Genomic DNA, 22,975 nt, shown 5'->3' on the forward strand with positions numbered 1-22,975 from the left:
AAAAACAAAGGTATTGGCCTCTCCGTTCCAGTGTTTTTTATAAGGAATAATGTGACGAGAGCAGTCCCATGCTATGTCTTTCACACACATGTAGCTCAAAGAGCAGAGCTCCAAACAGTGTTACTCTAACACACAATCTCTCCTCTCCACTTCCCGACCTGCAGTGACTGACCCGACTCAAAGCTCGCTGGGTGATAATCATCCCGCGGTGGATCAACAAGTGATTAACGATTAACTCTAAAAAGTTCAATCGTCTACACACTGAGCGGTTGAGATGTGAAAGTTTCTAAATGGGGACTCGAGAGAATTGCGGTATACTCTTTGAAGCAATAATTACCGTTTCAATAGCAAAAAGCTTCGAGCTGCAGGAGAACCATAATAACTTTACAGACTCATCTTTAATTGGAACACGAGTGACGGTGTTTTAAAAACATCACAGTTAGAACAGAATTTAAACAACTCAATGCAGTTTGTCTATTCACTGCAGAATACGTTTAAAAACCGTGCTGGATAATAGATTCAATCTGCTGTAGCTTATCTTTCGGAAACAACACAAACGCGCCATTTATATTTCATAATACACAGAGCAGCATCTTTCAATAATTTTGATCCATTAGGACTAACATCGAAAAGCTGGAGGAGATGATGACTGCAGAAATGCTGTGACTCAAACAAAAGAAATGAAACATGAATAAAACATTAATCACTGACATTTAGAAAGGTTTTGGAGTTAATTTATTGCAATAAACTGGTGAAAACGTTTTTTTTTCTTCATTCGCACATTAAAATAACTTTCAGTACAGATTTGTTAGTGAGTCGTTTGTTTCTGAAGACTGTGTTAAATATTCTGAATGTTATCTGTTTCAAAGATGTTTATTGCAATATTAATGCCATATTCTGACTGTCCATGAACTGATATTAGTGTCCAAAAAAGATGGTTTGACTTGCCTTGTCTGCTTTTACGCTAAACTCATTATCTTGTCTAATTCTCTCTGCCTCTACTATTCCCACATCCCTTTAAGCAGCTTAATTAAAACAGCTTTTCAGAATCTTTATTTATTTATCTATTTACATTGAATTGCTTACTCCTATTCAGTGAATAAATTACTACTTTTATTTATGATATAAATAAGTGAATTAGCCTTGGAGCATCTGAAGAGGTGACATTTCTTTCTCTTTGCAATGACCCCAGCCTCTCGTATCTATCTTTTAATGACAATCCTATTAGATGATGTATTATGTATTTCCCGTAGCCTACTTATTAGTTTTTATTCCTGATTTTTACTCAATGTGTCAATGTATGCAGCGGAACTTCCAATGTCAAACGGCGGTGGCTTTGTGATTTTGCTTGGCATCTAATTAATTGTCATTTAAAAATGATAAGACTGAAATGAAAAAATGTGACCTTAAGAAGCAATATGATGAATGACTAAAGGAAGGGCTCATGATAATTGACAGAGAAGAATTAAATTGAGATGGCCTTACAGGCCCTGACCGTACACAACCGGTGCTTCTACTTGAGTAGAGTACTTTGATCACCTATGTCTCCAGAAAATGTCAACTAGCTAAAAAGAGACTGCCACATGTCATTTTGGGCAAATGGTAGGTCAACACTTTTTTGGAGTGCTGACGCTTCAGACAGCTTAGCGCAAATTTGCATATCGTGCTCAGATTTCTCCCTGGCCTTGGTTTTATTTGCGCTGTATGAGTGTGTCTGTAATAACTGTTAAAGCCGCACCATGGGGAGATTATCGGACCACGCTACATTATCGCTCAAGCACATGCATCGCTTCTCAGAAGGATCTCACCAAGCGAACAACTCTGTGTGTTTGTGCATGTGAGCCGAGCACATGCGTGTGCATTTTTTTTTTGTCATGATGCGCGAACCGTGTGTATGCACGTGCATGAGTATGTGCATGCTTAGAGCACTGACATGCCCTGTTTGCAGAGTGTGTGTGCATGCATGTAGAATGACATTTAGCAAAATGCGGTGGTGAGAGTAGAAACATCTGACTCATAATTGAAGTGTCATGAAGGAAATATGAGCATGAACACGCCTATAACGCCTTTTAGCCTTGCATGCTGAGCCTTTCACTCGTGGTTGGACCGCACATATTAAGCCAGGACTACACCTTTCCAAGGTTGATTAACAGAGGTGAGCAGTCGCAGGTTACTCCATTATAGTCCTTCAATTGAACTTCACTTTAAAAGAGGAAAAGGTACTTTATCTGTCTGTTACACTGAGTCACATGCCTTTTACTACTTATAATTTTGGTGACAGGTAGTTATTTGGTGATATAATTTTGTTTATCAGAGAGTCTTAGCTAGATCATCTGACTTAGTTTCACATGTTTTTAATGACTAGTCAATTTTACGATTCAAATGGAGCCAAGTAGAAATCTATATTTATCTTGCAAATAGTTCTCATCTCACTCCCAACCCGAGTGAGGATAAGCAGTATAGAAAACAGATGGAAACACTACCCAAAAAAAAAAAAAAAAGAACATTTGGATCTGATGAAAATATCTACATTCATTTCAATTGTGAAATATGCACATGGTTGTCTGGGTCTGCATTTGCAAAATGTAATGCTACGTGGAGTAAAACCGGCAAGTAACCCAGAGCACCTCAATGCCGGTTGCACTTCCTCTGACCGAATTAGAGCCGTTAATGTTCCTCTCTGCAGAAAGGCTTGTGCGCACTCAGATAAATCAGGGAGTATGTATGCAGTGGACTGAAGGTAAAGTTGCAAGGTGGCAGAACTCATATTGTTTTCAAATCGTGAAGCAGATGTCAGCATAGCTGATAAATGTGGTTTAACGTTCAATATAATCAAATTTCTGCCCGGTGGTTAAATGCAAAAGTTACTTGCCAGTTACTCTGTATTTGAGTAGCTTCCATCAAATATTTGCTCAAATTATTATTTGGAGAACTACTTTTTATCTTTACTCCAGTCATGCTATTCTAAAGTAATTACACTCACACTAGGTGCACTTTAGCCAGGTCGGCATTGCATATGAATAAAAATAACAAAACGTTATTTGGTTTTGTATGTGAATTGAGAAAATGACGTCAGGGTAGATTATGACAGCAAATGGGGATGCAAAATAATAAACAAACAAAGATTGCCTCATCTCGATAAATAAAGGTAAAATAAATATATATATATATATTTTTTTAAATTACTTGACTAGAAATTCTGGCTACTCTATCACCTCTGCTGAAAGATCATAAGATATCAGAGAAGCAGTCTGATGACTGGATGCCAAATCAATAGAATGTGGTAGAAACAAAACTAAACATCATGCACGTGAGATGCAACTCATTGTCCTTTATGTTAAAGCAACACGTAGTCAACAACCTCCTCTTTCATGTAACACATTTAGAGCTGCGCCCATTCCACATACCAACCATTTCGTGTTCACAATAAACAAGGTCAGCAGGACAAAATACTTTGCAAGCAATCTTTCTGCTATTATTACATTGCATACTGTATATATCTCACCTGCATTCTTTTACCATTCCATTACACTCACTGGTCACTGCATTAGGTACACTTGCACAATGTAAGGGCAACCAGTAGCAGAGCTGTATCAAAAAAAGTAAGCGTCTATAACAGTGATTCTTAACCTTGTTGGAGGTACCGAACCCCACCAGTTTTATATGCGCATTCACCGAACCCCTCTTTAGTGAAACATTTCAAATTCAAGACAGATGTTTTTTACTGGTGCACAAAATGAGCCGTGCATGAACATCACCTTGTTCAAAGAATGAAACCAAAACAATGCATGAACAACAAATTACATACCCGCAAATCAGTGTGATTTCTGCTGTTGCCTTTGCGAGACCAGTTCAGATATGCGTCATCATGAATTTACACAATAAATCAGGTGTGTTCGGACCTCCGCAGTTGAGGCTCTGCCAAACCCTTGAGACCGACTCACCGAATCCCTACTGTTCCATGCTGCAAATGCTACTAATTGGAGTTAAGTTGTTGTCATAATTTGCAGTATTAATTTGCTCCACATCATGGTGAGATATCTTTCTATTATTCTGTTTGAAAATGCCTCCCACTGAAAACTAAAATCACAATAAATATTATTAAATTAATACTGCTCTCAGAGTGCTGCTCAAATCTAAGAATTCATCTAGGCTAATCTAGTCCAGTTTAATTCATTAATTATACTGGATACTTTCATCTGTGTTGTATCCCAAATGACAAAAATGTCTCCAGTACCATTGCTAAAACGCTACCGCACATTCAATCTTTCTAAAACCTGGTAAATATCACAAGGTAAATAACATGGCACAGTACATGGACTCTGCGATTTAATGAGGCAATAATTGAGCCTCTTGTGCAAATTCTACAGTTTAATTTGACGGGATGAACTTTGTCAATAAAGGGGGGCAATTTGCTCTGATTCGTTGACATAAAATTTACAGAGGACAACAATCCTACTTTGTTTCAAGTTAATGGTGTAAATTGTTTGTCTCAGTGTAAAAAATATTTAGGAAATGATCTTCATGCTGATTGGTGGATAAAAAAGCTTAGTGTGCTAACAAACTCCATTTTGTGCTGCAAGCAGCTGTTACCATGGAGCTGACTTCTTTCCTTTAACTCCCCCTCTTTCTCTGGCTCTGGCCACTTCTACCCCCACAACACACACGCACACATGCATGCATGCATGCGCGCACACAATGCGTGCAGGTACAAAAGCATTCCTGAAAGAGGATTTTTCTGTGAGTCAATCTGAACCATCAACAACAAGGACACCATTTCACAATGCTTTTCTTGATGTCATATTTACTGGCATTGAACATTTATTTTACTGCATCACTTTATCGCATCACAGGACATATCAAGTCCTTGTTACTTGTCACTCATATTATTTATTTATTTATTTAAAAAAAAATATTTAATGATTTTGGTTGATTTACTTAGTTTTTATAGTGTTTTTTATTAGTTTGTGTTACTGTTTTTTCCCCAAAAATGCCTCATTTTATTTTAGTCTTCATTACGCTATTGTATTCCTTTTTTTTTTTTTTAAATATATGGAATACTGTAATTTCCGGACTATAAGCCGCGACTTTTTTCCAAAATTTTGAACCCTGCGGCTTATAGTCAGGTGCGGCTTGCATACGATTTTTTTCATGATTTTTGTGATGACTTGATCACTTTTATACACTCGCAAAAAGGCTGTGGACCACTGTTGTGCGGTATCTTGAAGAACAAAACAACAACAAAAATACTATTTTGAAACACTACTATGGCCGCTGCTTATTCTGGCTGTGTTGCTTGTGACTATTATGAGCTTTAGTAGGAATACACGCTAGGTGACCTGCGTCAAAGGGCTCTAAACCCTTTTTCATACTCTGCCATGTGACTCAGAGATTACACAAAGCAGTGGCGCTGTTTGGACCATCTGCATTGTATTAAAACCCAATCAATCAGCATTTAAATTCAATTCTTCTGACATTGTGCTCACCAAAAACAAGTTGTAATGAATGTGAACTTTTAATGCATTTTATTCAGAAGGTTACTTTGAACCCTGAGGCTTAAATGGCGGCGCGGTACATTTATGGATTTTTACGGCTTTCTGTGTACTGTGTTTCTTTGTAAAAAAAACTCATGTGCACGTGCTGCTTATAGTCCGGTGCGGTTTATGTAAGAAAAAAACTAAAATATCCCTGAATTTTAGCTGGTGCGGCTTATAGTCCGGTGCGGCTTATAGTCCGGAAATTACGGTATTTGTCTAGTGCAAGATACCATTATAAATGTCATAATTGTCCAGCAAAGATGGCACTAATTCTGATCTAATAAAATGAAGTTTCAGTTTGTTTTATTGATTTTCGTTAACTATAATGTAAATTAATAAGTCCGGCCACTGTGTGAGGAAATAGGGCCATTGCTCTCTGACCATCATACCAACACAATCATGATCCAATTTTCCTCAAAAACAACCCATGCATCATCTTCTCTTTGCTTTACAGGCATCCCAGCCACTCCATAAATGTGAACAATGTGGCTAAAAACTGACAAAACTTACCAAGAACTCCAACGCGGTAGTTGAGGGTGATGACGATGACATTGCCGTAGCTCGCCAGGACGCTGCCATCAATCATATTGCCCGTCCCTTCCATGTAGGATCCCCCGTGGATGTAGACCATCACAGGCTTGGCCCCGGTGTCTCGTATGTCTGCAAAAGCGGCCATTGTTACCACATTCACATTGGATGCTCGCCCACTGACGCTCACGGTGACTCGGTTCACATCCACGTAGGTCAACAAATAAACTGACTTTCACCTCCCAGATACCGGCGCTGACTGGCACGGATGCATCATGCGATTGCATCTCCTGCATGCAAATGTCAGCTCATTAAACCGATTTCGATTCTATTAAAGTAATTGGCCATCCTGGCTGCAAACGACATTTAATTTACCTCTACAAACTATTAAGCTTGTGTTTGGCTTTCCAGGAAGCTCACAGACTCCCCAAACATGGGCAAGTGAGAAGCTATTAGGAGGAAGCTCAGTTTTCTATCGCAAAGGCGAGATGGCTTAAGGCGGCTTCGACAGCGTCGCCACTCGTCGACCATCTTAGAACAGAGGACTGCTCTGTTGCACTGTGCTGTTGTCAGCTGTAAATTGGATGATTTACTCAATTAAATTCTTGTAATTCTTGATGGATTTACGAACAGATTGGTTTATTACAAACTATTAGTAAGTAATAAACTGTGATTCAGACTGACATTTTTTTGGGGAGGAAAACTGGGGCATATTTGTTTGTGCCAATTATCTCTGATGTTCACCCAACAATACAAGTTGATTGAACATAGATTGTGTTGAGCTACCTAGTGTTATTTTGAAGTTGTACTCCATCGACTGTAATGTTATGAGTGATCGACCAGCCTTGTCTAAAAATGGACGTCCTGTGGTGACGTCATTTCAGATTGGCTCACGGCACGCTTCTAGTCTTCATATCTATGAGGAAGCTACTCTGACATTTCCATGACATGCTCTGTCTGAAGCAGTCTTCTAAATTAGTGAGAGGCTAGCAACAGCTCAAGAAACTCTCATTTTCACTCCTTCAGCCCCCCTCCCTCACTTTGTATCACTTTCAATCACAAGCTCGCCCCTATCTCCCTCTTGCATTCCTTCCATCTCTTTCCAGCTCCCTCCTTTCCCCCTACAGTCTGAGAGTGGTGCGAATGAGAAGAGGCACAAAGGGCAAAAAGTGACGAAGAACGTGAGGGACCGACTAAAAAAAAAAAAAAAAAAAAAAAAAAAAGGATACAGTTAAGAAAAAGAAAGAAAATTGAGAAGCAAAGAACAAACAAGACAAAACAAGAGGTTGAGATTGAACTTGACTTTTTCAAAACGGTATCCTGGACGACCCTATCTATATCTGCAAACGCTGCTCGTCAATATGCACACAAGATGCATTTTCTACTCCAGCCTTAACATAATCTCAATCGCATTGTCCCTTTGTTTATCCGCATTTGACCGCATGTGCAACGCTAGCTTTGACTTTGGTTTTTCTTTATTGGTCTGGTATCTGGGAGGGCGACAGTGAAATGTGATTTACAACTGACACCTCTCCATGCACATGTGTGCTGAACAATAATAGGAGAGGATGTGTGAAGTGAGAACATGGGAGGTAGAGTCAAAGGGGAATGGGAAGGAAAAACAAGCAAACAAATGTACCACAGATACATAGGGGATGAGGCAGGAGCAAGGGGCAGAAAAAAATCAAATAAAAACACAACAGAAATTAGTCACGTCAATGTCATCGGTCACATCTTTTGTTGAGTCTCATCATGTCGCCATGACAACAGTTCAATCTGTTTCAGGAGTGTGACATAAGACGCTTCAGCTCAATTTGTTCAGTACTGTTTACTGATCTAATGTGGGCGGAGTCACACTGAAGTATAAACACCTCGATGCTTACCCAATTGTGTCAACTACTGTCATGGACTGTTTAAAACATTATTTTGATGTAAGGGAATATTATTAAACAATGAGATGGAGTTTGATGATTGAGAGCAGGAGTTAACGTCAGAAAACTGCCCCTCCTGCCTCTTTCATCTGTGTCAAGGCAAACAAATCAACATGTAATCGACCATTCCTTAATAAAACTCGTGACAACATAATATATAACATCAAACATTAGCAAGTGTGCTCGGTGCTAGAAAAGAAAAGGAGAGTTCATTAATGCACATATCAGAACTGTGTGAATACAACGACATGCATAATTATTAAAAAAAAATACATGAAAAAATAAACATAGAAGGAAAGAAAATGAATTATTGTGCAAAACATGATGGTGTGCAGTAACTGAGGAGACAAATAAAAAAACATTGCAATGACCTTCTCACATACAAAACGTTTTTACACTCTCGGGCCGCTTATTTCAGATAGCAGTTAATGTCAACATCAACAATAAATAGCATTCATAACTAGTCCTCTGTGCACTTAGATGTAATGAGAGTTGTAAGTGAAGCATTATATTATATCCACACTGAAGCCATTTTCAAACCCTAGAATGGCTTCTAATGTGAAGTTCACAGATATTTTTTCCTTTTTTTCCCCAACATGGGGGAATGCCCCGACATATACAAGACATCCATCCATCTGTCCATCATCCAAACCGCTTAACCTCACGAGGGCAAGTCTTCTGAAATTACACCTCCGCCCTCAAACCCCCGTCGACCTAATAATTTAATGCCTGCTCGACCAGGGCCAGTCAGATAAAAGTCCCGTTCGCACCTCCTCGATCAGGACCCCAAGCTCACACTGTGATATCTTGAACTTTGTGGGCATGTTTGCACTGGTATGTTATGAGGGCAACCTTAACCCTTGACCCAGCGGAGTGGCACAGAACAGAGGCGAGCGTGTGGCTGGCATTCAGCACTTTGTGAAACACGACGGCTGTCAGTGGCCAGCGACTGTGGTGGCGTGGAGGCCGAGTGGGGGCGACGGTGAGGGGAGCCATTGGGTGACAGTGTCCTGATATGGTGCGACATGACACGTATCCTACTATAATGTTCTTGTCAGGCCAAGGTTCACACTTCAGTCATGACAAGTCCATTACAGACTGTTTTCACATTTAAATATGGCAGCATGTTGTTTTTTCTCTTTGCCGTGACGCTGCTTGCAAAACATTCTGTGTCATTACACCAAATTATACAGCTTCTACAAGTCACTGACAATATTTGGAATGTCACAGAATATCTGCTTCCATTCCCTTTCATCCACATCAAATGAGTTACTCTGTGTTTGTGTGTGTGCGTGTGTGCATGTGTGTGTGTGTGTGAGACTTGGTCTTAGAGGCAAAAGCGCTAAAGTGAAGGAACACGCTGTAACAAATTTTCTTCTTTTCACACACAAACAAGTGCAAGCATGAGCGTGAAAAAAACAATTTCGTCACGAGCCAGTTGACTTCGAGTGGATGGCATCCATCATTACCTTTCACTTTCATTTTGGTACAATCACTGCGTTCTTTTGACATTTCCTTGATTAACTCAGGTGTGTCCTGTAGATTATATTAAAAAAAAAAAAAAACTCTTGGCAGGGATGCTCACACATAAAAGAAGTGTGAAAGTGAATGCTTCCTCTATGAATCTTTGCATCCCTACTGCGCCAGTAATGGCAGCAATGACCTTTGGGTGAAGGTGACTTCCTGCTTGGCTGGTGGCTTGTGGTCAAAATGTGAGCTTGGTGTGATATGTTGCATAGAAAAGAGAGTCGAGCCAAGGAGAGATGACGGCTGAGAAAAATAATGTGAGGGGACCCCAAGTTCACCGTAGCTATTTCTATAATCCCTAACACACACAGACAGATGTTTGCCGCCAGAATCAAATGAGAATGGGTTTCTGTCACCAAAGCAAACCTGAAAGGTGTCATCTTAGAAAAACAGATTAAATCAAAAGCAACAAGCAGGTAGGATGTTGGAATTGCTGATAAAAGTACCTTTTTTTTTTTCAAAAGGGTTTTCGGGGGCTATAATGTGACAGATTTGAATAAGGTTGCAAATTAAACAGATTTTCTTTAAAGAAAAATTGTTAAAGTTTTTTAACGGTGGGCCTGCGGTCTAAAAAGAACAAAATATTTTGATGTACTGGTTTCACACGACTTTGACAAAAATGCAGATGAAATTAATGTGATGGACATGTGTAGGATGGACCAGTTTTGCAGGTTTTAGATTTTATGTCGACGTGCTTTTCTTCACCAATTATTTCTTGACACTTGTGGGAAAAGGGCAAGAGGGAAAAAAAAAATAAGTGTGGGCTGCTAGAGCCTGAGGTGAGTCAATTTGTCAAATCTACCAGTATATTATTGGACCTGTTTTAGTCCTTGATCCATTCTACAAAAATATATATTTTTTGTATGTAATGTAGACTGAATACAGCACTAATAAACTACAAATGAATTATCGAAGTAGTGGTGAAGACTGAAACAGTTTCTGGTATGTGCAATATGTGTGGCTGCAAAGGACGTCATTTCTGGGCCTTGAAAAATAAAATGCAACATGAAACATGCTTGGTCTATTCTTTCTTTGTCATTCTGAAAAGGAAAAAAAATACAGTGAGTGCAAGGCAGTTTGAGGAGGGGCAGCAAGGCGAGCTATGTTGTCAAGGCACCTGTTACATTATATTTTTTAAATTATAAATACTACGCTACGTCGACGATGACTACATAATGCTACTGACCTGGTTTGTCTGGCATTAACAAAACCGTACAATACAAGTTGTAGTAGTGAAATAAAACTATCTTCATGTAAACAAGTCTGGACCTGGGATAGGAGCCTTCATTCTAGTAACATCAGAAAGATAGGGATGGCGGGAATGGTGTACAATTACTCCCCAATTTGGTTCAGCATTCTTCATCCGGGCAGCCTGAGAAAAGTCGGGGAAGGGTGGGGGCGCTACATGGGCATCCAGTTATTCTTGTGCAATGGAATTAATTATAATACCCGGGCAGGTGGAGCTCGGCTCTGCTCCCCAGTACTGTAACCACAGGGAGCCTCTGTGTTTGTGTGTCTATCCTTCGTCAGTGCTTGCAAGCAAGTATTGTTTATGCCTTCTAGTGTGTGCATGCTTTACTTATTTGATGGTGTGAGACGCACACTCTCAGTGGCGGCCTCCCTCCTGACTGGAGCTGCAGCCAAACAGCAGGCAGATGGACTCACAGACACATTTACTTTTCATTAGCGGGAGCAACTTGGTACTACACAGAAGCTGTGTTTAACCTTGCTTCCTTTATTTCCATGGCCACTTTTATCTTACAATAGCAGCTAGGTGACTGGAAACTTGCACTTTCCTATTTGCAGTGTAATAATGGCCTCTGGAAAATTGGATCTATTGTGGGACAGCGTAAATCACGACGACTTGGCCTACACACTCATGTTGCCACAGGGAGTCCTAGGAGGAATTTGAATAGACTGTGGCGGTGCCACTGGGTTGACTGTCACTCCGAAAGACATGAAGAAGAAAAACATACAGGGATGCTCAGAGGGGGAAGCCTCAGGGACTGACAGACAGACAGAAAGATGTGCAGTATCTAAACAAGTGATTTTGCCGTTTACCTTCCTCTACATTTACTTCTGTCAAATAGACTATATGCTTTTGGCCTTTTCCATGTGTGAAACCCGATGTGCTTCTTCTGGCATTTAGTGGCGGTTAGCAATTTACAACTTCGGCAACTCAAAACTGAACCGAATCAGTAAAAGGTCGTCTCTGATTGGCTGTTCTCAGGCATGTGACCATGTTCTTCTTCTTTATCAAGAACAATGGTGGTTTGCATTCAGCGCCATTGACTGTATTACATGTATGTGTATTGCATCCTGACACATGCTTGATTGAGAAATCGAACTGAAATTTGTCGCCATCAATAATCATAATCACACAATCGCGCAGAGCTATATATAAATATATAATTTAAGTAAGTATTCTTGTTTTTTCAGATGTGTTTAATGAAACTGGTAGCCCTTTGCATTAATCAGTGCACAAGTAGCGCTTGCTTTCAAAAAGGAATGTACATATATTATGAATGTGTATTTATTATTATCACATACAGTTAAATCTTCTAAGTTGAACTGTCTAAAACACAGTTTGATAAACATTTGTGAGAAAATATAAGGTTGTTGGATGAGAGGTTTTAGGTGTGGTTTCACTTTTTTGTGATGCAACACAAGCAATATATAATGAATATATTGCAAGGTAGCAGTAGCAGCAATAGTGGTACACCCATTTCTGTAAAGGCTGGTCAGTACAATACGACGACACCTCCAATAACAAAAGTATGCCTCTCTGGTATGTGACTCAACAATTATGGCTTGCTAATGTAAATTTGCCAGGCTGCTTACACTGATCTGAGAAGAAGCCAACACTTTTTGGTTTGAATTCAGATAACAGGTATGAAACATTTATTAATTTATTAATTTATATTTATTATTAGGTCAGCGAACATTACAGACACATACACAGCTATTCTATTTTTGTTGTAAACAACTGAATCCGAAGTACGTGCCCGAATGCTCGTAACATGGGGGAGATACCACAAAGCTAGGGGGAGTGAGGGAATTATCCCCACATAGACAGACAGCCAACTAAGGCGGCATAGAAATGCACGGGCTGAGCGATGGAAGTGCTGAGCAGCCAGACAAGACGGCAGCTCTGCACAATGAATGATGTGGATGAGAGGTGAATCGGCAAGAAGTGACCGAGTGGGAGTTCTTTGTGCGTTCTTATTCTACCTGCCCTTTAACATAAAACAAACCCATTCCGTTTTCATTAGTGACATACGCAATGTGTTCACCATGCTTGAGCAAAAGACAAGGAAGCTTGTGAGGAATTTTTGGATTGTGCCGTGGCGTGTTCAAATCCATCCGTCAGTGAGTGGTGCTCATTTTCAAGAGGGGGTGAATAACAGAGAAACAAGGGACTCCCTGAACATTTCTTCCTTCCGTCTTCCTGTCTCAGGCTGACACTGCAAAAAGACATGTTTACCAGAACAAAGAAAATCTTCTCGATCATGTTAAGGGATTGATGGCCATAACAGGCATTAGCTAAAGTGCTACCGAAAAGATTACCCTGGGCTGGTATTGTGTGTTGTACTGTGCTGTTCTGTAAATAGCATTAGTCACGCTCGGTAAAGAATAGACATGTCACAGTTTCATTCTGGGTAGTCTTGCATGGCTTAGAGACCAAGTCAATGCAAACACGAGCGTTAAGACGTGCCAGAGAAACGGATCGACGCTCGTCAGCGACTCCGGCCTAGCATTTGCACACGCTTGAGGCTATACCTTGAAGTGACACAACACTGCAGGTTTGAAGAACCTTGCCGTCAGGATGAGAAAAGCTATTGATTGACATCTGGAAGCATCGTTGTCTCTTTTCAGAATCAACTAGTGTCAGCAATTCGAAGGAAAGTGTGGCATCAAGAGATGTCAAATCACAAACTGAGGTGTCTTCCGCCTTGATGAGGTCACTTCTCACTAGCCTCTTCTTCGCCAAATGCGCCAACACACTGCATAAAAATCCAATTTCTGACAGCACTTTATCTCGATACTCAACACCATGATTGCTTCAAATGCCCTGGAATGGCTCACCATGGCAAAAGCCGGATGATATCAAGGGTTTGGTTCACATTCCAGGATTTAAGACATTTCTGTTGCAGCACAAGAATCATCTCTCATTCTAATCTCACCAAGAGATCCAGCCTGAGCCTGAAATATCACAAGATAAAAATGTAAAGTGAACAATGCGATTGCTGAGCAGTAACATTCCATTTTTAACACCACTCTCCTCTAATCCTCTCCAGCGGTCCTCGTGAACCGCCTCTCCTCATCTAAATCTGCTGGAAGACCTGCTGAATAGGCTGATATGACACCGCCGCCTCGCTTCCTCTTGGCAATTTTCGTCGTCACAAACACGGTGGCTGACCACAACTCCAGAGGGGTCACTTACCGGCACCTGTAGCCTTGTAACAACACCTTGTCAACATGAGACATTCATATGAGTTAAGTGCGACTATCTAGGTTGCCACCTGATCTCATTCGACTTTGGCGTAATAACGGTGGCTGAATTCAGATGCCGATCACATTCATTCACTTGGAAATGAAAAAAAATGAATAAATAACTCAATATTGTAACATGACAGTGGTTCATTATGAGAAAAAAAAACACAAAATGAAGACAAAGAAATAAATCTGAATAACCACGCATTTTCTTGGTTCACCATGAAAATACCTTCATCTTCATCACCGTCGTTGTCTGATAAATCCTCACTCTGTTTTTTTGCATGGGCACCTGTTTGGTGAAGGAGGAAGAGACATACAGAGGAACAGGCATGTTTCAAAGCAAGCAACAATACTAAGAACATTGTGAATTATTTCATTGAAGTTTCTACAGCAGCAGTTGAGATCACACGGCACAAACTGAAGTATATTTGTTCTCATTAACATCAAGTACAAAGGAGTATCAGTGCCATACAAAAAAGAACAATATGAGAATGATGTCAAAAGTACAAGAAAACATTTGTAAAATGAGAAAAAAATTTAAGCGATTGCAATATTACCTAATCAGAACATAATTATATTTATCTGTCTGAAAAACAAAAAAAAGGAATGAAGTAGCAATATTATCAGCATAAATCTATGTGTTATTACGTCATTCAGAATTGTGGCACATTAGACCCCCTAAATTAAACAGTTCTGTCACATAAAAAGCATGTGATGAAAATAACTTGTAACGCATTACCCACTTTCTTTTCAGTGGTACTGTTACTCCTTCTTAACATGGTGTTTTTTGACACTATTACAAAATTCAAAAAATCAATTTAGCTAATACATAGTACAAGAAAGAAAGTACCTTTTGTAACAAATCGAGCACAATATTTTTTTATACATTTTCAGCAATATAAGGAATGAACTTTAAAAGCACCAATAAGCTCCACAATTTGAAGAAATTCTAAAACTAACATTGCATTGAATTATAAGTGAGCTCTTATTCAAATTCATGTTCTCCTATTTAGACTTAAAATTCAATTTTTTTTTTTTTTTTTTTTAATATTGAGTGCCTTTAAATGATACTTTGGAGAATTCATGTTCTCTCCAGAAACGCACCTCATAACTATTCTTAACTCAGCATATGACGTTAACGAGATTGTTAGGAGGCTGAAAAAACAAAGGCTGCAGACAATGGGCTAACTGGCTAACGACATGCTAATTGACATGAACATGCTCAAGAGATCAGGCTTTAAACTACAAGGTCTAAACAAGAGCATGGCTTTCCGCTTCCCAAGAGGTGGCTACATTTGAATAAAACAAGAGATTGTGGGTATCACGTATACGTGCTAATGTGAGCAAGTTGTCTCCGCGCCCCACGCGGTCGGTAAAGTGATGTTGTCCTTGCGCCGCATGCAAGTGCAAGCCCTCCAGGGCACCTGAACACCATATAAACTTGCAGTGCTCAGGTCTATTTTTTTGCTTTCCTGCACAGAAATGTGCTTGGTGTACACTTATATTGGTATGCATATTCTTTTGTTTACAAACAGAGTGGCCTTCAGTGTGTCAACCAATGAAGCCAACGTATATGACTCGCTGTTTTATGGTGTACCATAAAAACGTTTACACACTTTAGAGTTTATAACTCAACTGTGTTTTTTGTTTGCAGATTAAAGCTAATAAATAAACAAATAATTTTCTGAGGTTCTTCAGATAATGACCACACTCACTTATGCGCTGACGCTTTTAAGCATTCCGTGTTTTCTATGTTCTGCCCATTATATATTATACATATATAATGTATTTTGTTAACTAACTGATTAACAATGAAAATTAAAGACAATCCTCATTGGTAGCAAACACCATTTAAACAACCAACATTTTCTACGTATGTGACCATTGCTAGTTATTTCATAATGTAAATTGCAGAGTCATGGACATTTCAGTAAGTGCAAAGTGCAAGAGGGTGGAGACCTTTGTATTGCTCCATGTGCCAACTTGTGTATCTCGGTGAACTGAGCATGAGCTTATATGTGAGATTGAAAATGAAATGCTGGACAAGTTGTGTGCGGGTTTTCGGGTAAATGTGAATGCTCTCAGGCGATTACAATTGTAAAAACGCCAATATGGCTGTGAGTAAGGGGCCAAGGACTGTTGGTTGTACTTTGAGATGTTTAAAAGCACTCAAGAGTCTGTGTGGATGTGCAAACATTGAAGATAAAAACAACAAAGATCACTTCATAAAAATAAAAACAAAAGTAAAATAAAAACAAAATCCAGGGATCTGAATTTCCAGCTCCAAAAACTACACTAGCAATTTTAACATTACTTTTTGAGACAATAAAGCTTTTGTGTTTGACTGGTGCTACACTGTAACTGTCTGTCTCCTTTTCAATCATCATTTTTTAAATTTTTTAGATGGGCAAATGTTTTAGAAAAATAACAACTAACAGTCGAAAAAAAATATTTCAGTCTTTTTGATGGCCTATTGCTATTATTTTAGCTTCCTCTGGTGTTGATGATACGGGGTTATTGAGTATTAGTGTTGTAGACAGGCATGGATTGGATGGCAGGTGTCAACAGGGTAGCTCTGTCACAATAAATCATGGTGTGGGTGAGCCTGTATGTCTCAAACGTGGGCCTACAGTTTAACATGAAGCCCAAATAAGGAGCGACTTTGGGGACAAGACTATATTTGAGCTTCTAGGTTGAAACTCACAGGAGGTGAGATCATTTGTGATATTCCAAAAACGAATGAAGGATTTTTTTCGCATGGGCAGTCTCTAAGGTTCCATGGGTAACGATAGCTAGTATCGTTAATGCTCATTGACAGGAAAAATGGAATCCTGTCACAATCATCTGATCAAGATTCAAACAAGCCAAACCTGACTTGTTGGTTACATCAAGTGTGGCAAAATGCTACATTTTAGCAGGGTGCAACCACAGTCAAAAAGTGAGTTTGCCTTGGAGGTGCTCATGAAGAAACCAGAGCATGCACTAATTTACTCATACGGGAAGACTCATGAGATTTATTAAACGAATCAACCATTCCCTCAATACATAGAAGAAGGGCTGAATGTTAACTGCCATGCCTTTGCAAAGGAAAAAGGTTCCGTGACAACAGATGAGCCTCGGAGTTAAATATCAGAAAGGTCAGAATGTGGAATGGGATTTTGTAAAAATGTGAAATCTTGCAGGCTTGACAATTTGAAGCAGTTATAGTCGGTCTCTAATCCTCAGGTAGCCATTTTCCTCTTTTAGAGAGGCCGGATCTGTATCTCCTTCTGTCTGTGATCTCGCGCGCTCTCCCTTTTCTACGTCCCCCGCTGGCTCTCAGAGGAGAGGTTAAGGAACAGCTTGGTAGGGACACGTAAGAGTGAATGATGGAGAACGCAGCTGAAAGGTTAAGGGGGCTGTAATCCTGCTGTAAAGGACAGCCAAAAATTCACACTGTGCTTCAGCTGCTCTCAAAATAATGAAGTATAAACCAATAAAAATCTGGTTAAAAAATCTTGCTGCCTGTCTAATGTGGAAGATGGCATGTTAGCACCACGGGATTCTGAATATAAAACGAGGTAAAGGTATATAATCATGTAAACATCAGTATTATCAATCAAATCTTACAAGACTGTTGCTGTCATAACACTTCTTAGTGGTTATTTGAATTAGTTATCTGTACACAAACAAAACATCAATCATCATTGATAACTGACACTAAAAGGAGTGCTATTGCGTAGTGTATGTGTGTATATACACTACATATATACACACATACACATATATATGGACATATACATATAGACATACATACATATCCTACTACACAATAGCACTCCTTTTGATATCAGTTACCAGCAATGATAGATGTTTTTCTCCGTGTACAGATAACTAATACTCACAAATTGGGGAATTAATGAAAAAAAACAGGAGAGTAGAAAAAATAAAGGCAAATTCTCCGCAGGCTGATTGATTAAGCTAATAGGCATACCAGAGGCAACCGATTGTGTGTGTATACGCGTTCTCTATTCACTTCAATTGGTCTAAACTCAAAGAATAGAGCAATTACTGTGAAAAGTGAACAGTAAAACGGCGGTGGGGCTCTAAGTGTGAACTTCCTGCTTTGGTCAAGTCTTGCATCACAAATCAATGTGACTGGACTAACTTGGGTCAGTGAGTGTCCCGGCTCAATAATAGACCTTGTTGCTGTCGTATTCAAAGGGGGGCATTACTGTTGTCAAAGCACAAAGGCCAATGTTTACTGTCATGTTGGGAAATGTTCACCCATTCTTCTTGCTGCACAGACTTCCTCGGCCTTTCCCTCTTTTTCTTTGGCATGTTGAAGTGGGCCAGCCGGCAGATTATTGTGTATTGCGTGTTACTGGCTGCGATGAGAAGACATACTGTGGTCTAAGCAGGATTGGATGTATTTCACAGCGTTCATGCTCTGCATCCCAACACCAAGCATAACTGAAAAGTGTCCAAAGTTTCGAGTTAATTGGCTGATTTGCAAACCTTTGGATGGAATCGTTCAGCCCTGCCACCAGTATCAGTTGCAGTAGTCCACAGCCTTTATAGAAAACATACTCAGAGGGCCCAAAATAGGAGCAAATGTAGCGTTGATATGGCTGCGCTTTTCTCATAATGAGTGCTTAATTTCAGGAAGGATGAGTGTCTCTTAAAAGCTGTTGTGAAGAACACTAAGACCGTTTTTTACACTCGCAGTGAGAGAGACCTGAGGTGAAAATATATTTTACCAAGAGAACAAATGATAAAAAGTACTGTATACAAAATTTAGCAGTGCAGCTCTGCCTCAAGAGAAGCAGATCAATAGGGTGTGACCTTCGATAATGTTTATTCTTTTAAAGGTAAAACCTGCCCTCAAAAACTGCAGCAGCACAACTTACACTGTAAAACTGCATCAACGTAAAGCGAAAATTTAAATTTTGTTGTCTCAAGACGGCAAGATCCCAATTTTAATCGACTATTTTAATTTTGAGAAAACCGGTGACCAGATGCATGCTTCAACTCACCAGCAATATGTGAATAATTGAAGTTGGTTGGAAGAGATAAGCTCCGAGTTTAGTGTCTCTCCTCCTCCTCACACAGCCTGACACACTGTTCTTTAATTTCCTCAGCATTCAGTCTGCATTAGTGTTTGGATCAGTGCATTAATGAATTCATCAAGAAAGGTTTTAAGTGTCAGAACCAAAAATCCCAACTGGCCTTAGTTTGCTAATCAATGACTCATATGCTCATCCTTTGTTTTTGCCTTCATGTTTTATGAATACTGAGTGATAGTCTTCTTCAAAAGCTCTCTTGCGTTAAATCCTTTCCTTTATTCCTATTACCATGCACGTTTTTATTACACATAATTGAAGCTTCATGTCTCCAAACACTCTAACTCAATCAAATGAAAAGATGTGCCGCTGGGTCATGGCAAGGTGACCTATTTTCGTAATATTATATAGAATATTTCTTTTTCTGATATATATATATATGTATGTATATAAATCATACATACATAATGTATGATTTATACATGATGATATATACAGTATATATATATATATATATATATATATATATATATATATATATATATATATATATATATATATATATATATATATATATATATATATATATAGCCTGTAGGAAGGCTACAGTGCTGCGCTTGCACATTTGAGCACCTCCACATAACCTTGGTGGCAACCTGCTCAGCATGCAACGGGCTATTAAAGCAAACGACGAAGACTCTTGTTTCTGTTGTAAATGATATCTGAGTCATCGCTTAGCTGTACTAAACGTCAAAGATTTAGTTCCAGCAACTTTGCCAAACAGCGTCGATGTCTGATTTACAAGCAGTGCTAAATAATGTATAATAAGAGAAAGCATATATTATTTTTGCACATTTTTTTTTTTTTTTAAATATGTTCGAATAAATCAGAATAATGTGGAACAACCTGTACGGGACCACAAGGAAGAATGCAAGAAGTCTTATAGGAAGCCCATTACTTTATATATTCCTGAACAAGTATCCTAAAGCAGCATTTCAACCAAACGTGAAGTTCATGAAGCTATTTAGTTGTCATTTGAGGAACATCACTATGCAAAATGAAATGTATTTCATGCTGGCTAAGAGGCCTGCATAACAAAAAAACATAAAAACAAGCATATTATCGTATTTCTGAGGATTAATGATGATTTCCTTCGGGGGAACCGTATTTATAGATTTCGCAAATTTGGGAATTAAAATGTTATTAGCACCGCGTATGACTCTACTACACTTCATTTGCTTTGCAACCATCAAAACAGAATTCCCCCATTAGTAATAATTTAGTGTTTGCTTTAAATGTCATCATTGTAAAATCAAAGTTGCATTTTCAATGCAGCATATTCATCGTAAATATTTCAGACATTTTGTAATTCCCGTTTTGGAAGCACGTAGGCTTTATAGGTCAATTCCTGCATTACCTATGATAGTAAATTCTGCTTTATTAGCACCGCTAATTCAACATAAGACAAGATTAGACAATTAGATTAGACTCTTTTTTTAAAGTGTCATTAAAATGAAGCGAGAGTTTGAGAGTAAATGATGCCCTGAATGTTTATGGCAACAGGGGGCCAATGTTACAACCGGCTTTTCTCATAATATTGTGTCACAAAACTAATATATGAAACTTATAATAAAACCATTTCCCCATTACTGAACCTAAGGGAGATAATTGAAAAAAAAATCAAGAGGAATGGTAATATTAAAGAGATATTTCTGTGTGTATTCCACATCTGGGACTAATTCTGAAACAGAAGTGCCTAGAGGGCCTGTCTCAAATAAAATTGGTTTGCCAAAGTAGAATGTATGGGTGCACAGAGTGAGGCCACACGCTGCCAATTGCTTCTATGGAAATAGGGAGCCAACTCATTCATGTGGAGCAAGATATGCTTTGTTTCAGTCTAAAGGCTAATTGTTAAGTCCTTTAGGGCACACTCTGTGAATTAGCCGTGTGTTTTTCAAAACACTGCGATTTTTAACGAGCGTTTAAAGTGAAATTGCAATTTCCACATGTCATTGTTTTTGTATCTCTGGCTACAGTGAAGCTTTATTGCCAGTAAAATATCATGACCCAACTCAAATAGTAAATATGTCCAATCATTCAAAAGTAACATGATCTCGTGAGCATTCAGGGTGAAATGTATGGCTATTTAAACTTTCTGTTATATTACTATGAGCTGGTCATCTTTGCTAAAACATGACCTTGACAAATGTTTCTTGAGTAACCTCTTAGAAATACTGCCTCTGGATATGCAATGCCTCTCAGTCTTCAGCAGAATGGTAAAGCCCCTTTTCCACTTAGGGGCGAACATTGTGAGTGTTTTCGAAGTTAACCAATGATGGTTTTTCTCCAGGGTTCATTCAAGGTCGCTAACGTAGGCCAAACAGTCACCAGATGTTTGCTTCGATTTATCTTGTCACAACGGACCTTTGAACATGTTCAAAATTCTTTGGGACAAGGAAAATCACTAAATGTATTGACGAACATCTGGCGAACGTTTTGAAAACATTTGCGACTTTGAACGAACCCTGTCAAACACGACGTGAACGCACATTTGGCTACCTTTGCCAACAGTTGAAAATGTTCAGCCCTCAGTGGGATATGGGCTTTTTCCTGACATTACCAAATTTGCAATTTATTAGTCTAGCATGACAATGTTCGCCAATGGAAACTATCAATATTTTGTCACAAATGGGTTTTTTCAAGACACTGTCATTATTTGTTTCTGAATACATTCAATATGTTTGATGACTAGTGCTAAAAGCATGACAACAATTTAGTAAGGTACTGAATTGTTGTGACATAACGCAAACTCTTTTTCACCTTTCCCAGTTGACTGAATTTGTTATGCAAGATAAAATGAGACCTAATGACGCAAACACAGCAATGGCATGAGTTGACCCTCCCTCACTCTATAAGAACTGTACACCCTCATTTAACAATTGCAAGATACATAGTCATAAAACCTAAACCCATTTCAACCACTGCAGTGTGCAGTCTGCATGAATGTATCTCAACTTTTCACAGTGTTCTCTTCAAGACTAGTAATTGAAATTAGATGAATCAACTGCTCTATTGCTATTAGCAAGTAAGTGCACTTTTAGACTTGGGATATATTCTTTCAAAAGACCTATAGCAATTTTATAACAGTTAGGACTTGGAGTATATCAATCTTCCTCACAGAGCATTCTATTTGAAGAAATAGGCTTGTGTCCAAAGTGCTGTCAGAATTTGTACTAAACTCGAAGCGTTACTTTGCATACAAAGTTAAAATTTGACAGTCAAATTTCACGAAAACAAACTCTGCTCATTTAATCAACTGTTCCAGTCAAGATAAAAATAAATAAGATACAAATCATCTAAATACAGTTCTATCAAAAATAAGATCCAAGTAATTCTTAGACAAAGCTTCAACATTTGTTTTATGAACTGTTCTTTTTTATTTTTTATTTCTTGGTACACTAGTGCATGCACAGCCTCATGTAAGGCAGCACAATCACTGTCAAGGAAGATGTAGCTCCTGCGTTCATCACCATTAGAACATGGCCGGGAGTCTTGGTTGACGCTGATATTGGCAACTTTGGAAGGATGCTCCGCCCTCCTCTTTTCTTTTCTTTCATTTCATTTCATTACATGTGGGATTGTTTACCTACCTCCTTTTCTACACATTTTCTTGTTGGGTTTCCGGGCACATTCCTTGGATATTCTTTTGACTGTAAAATGAATGGGAAAAAAACTACAAAATAACAGGTGGCTCTGGAAAATATTGCAAGTAACATGCAACAAATCTGTCAAACCCAAAATCACCCACCCCCACCCCATCACCCGAGCCATCAACAAGAACCACAGAGGACCTGTTGAAAAGGTAAGTAGGTGTTCCTGCAGAAATATTCCAAAGTAGTGGAATGAATTTGCT

General features: G+C 38.9%; 1 protein-coding gene across 2 annotated transcripts in view; it reads right to left on the reverse strand.

Annotated features, from left to right (window-relative positions):
* LOC125988492 (neuroligin-3) overlaps positions 1-22,975 on the reverse strand; it is a 219,284-nt gene that overhangs the window by 109,791 nt on the left and 86,518 nt on the right. The window contains exons 3-5 of one of the 2 annotated variants that reach the window (XM_049753785.2): positions 22,713-22,772; positions 14,250-14,309; positions 6,048-6,197 (exon numbers count right to left, since the gene is read on the reverse strand). In XM_049753785.2, the coding sequence (XP_049609742.1) occupies positions 6,048-6,197; positions 14,250-14,309; positions 22,713-22,772 (270 nt within the window). The remainder of the gene's footprint in view (positions 1-6,047; positions 6,198-14,249; positions 14,310-22,712; positions 22,773-22,975) is intronic. The other variant, XM_049753793.2, reaches the window with a different exon arrangement.

Source organism: Syngnathus scovelli, chromosome 1 (assembly GCF_024217435.2).
Source record: "Syngnathus scovelli strain Florida chromosome 1, RoL_Ssco_1.2, whole genome shotgun sequence".
Lineage (NCBI taxonomy): Eukaryota > Metazoa > Chordata > Actinopteri > Syngnathiformes > Syngnathidae > Syngnathus > Syngnathus scovelli.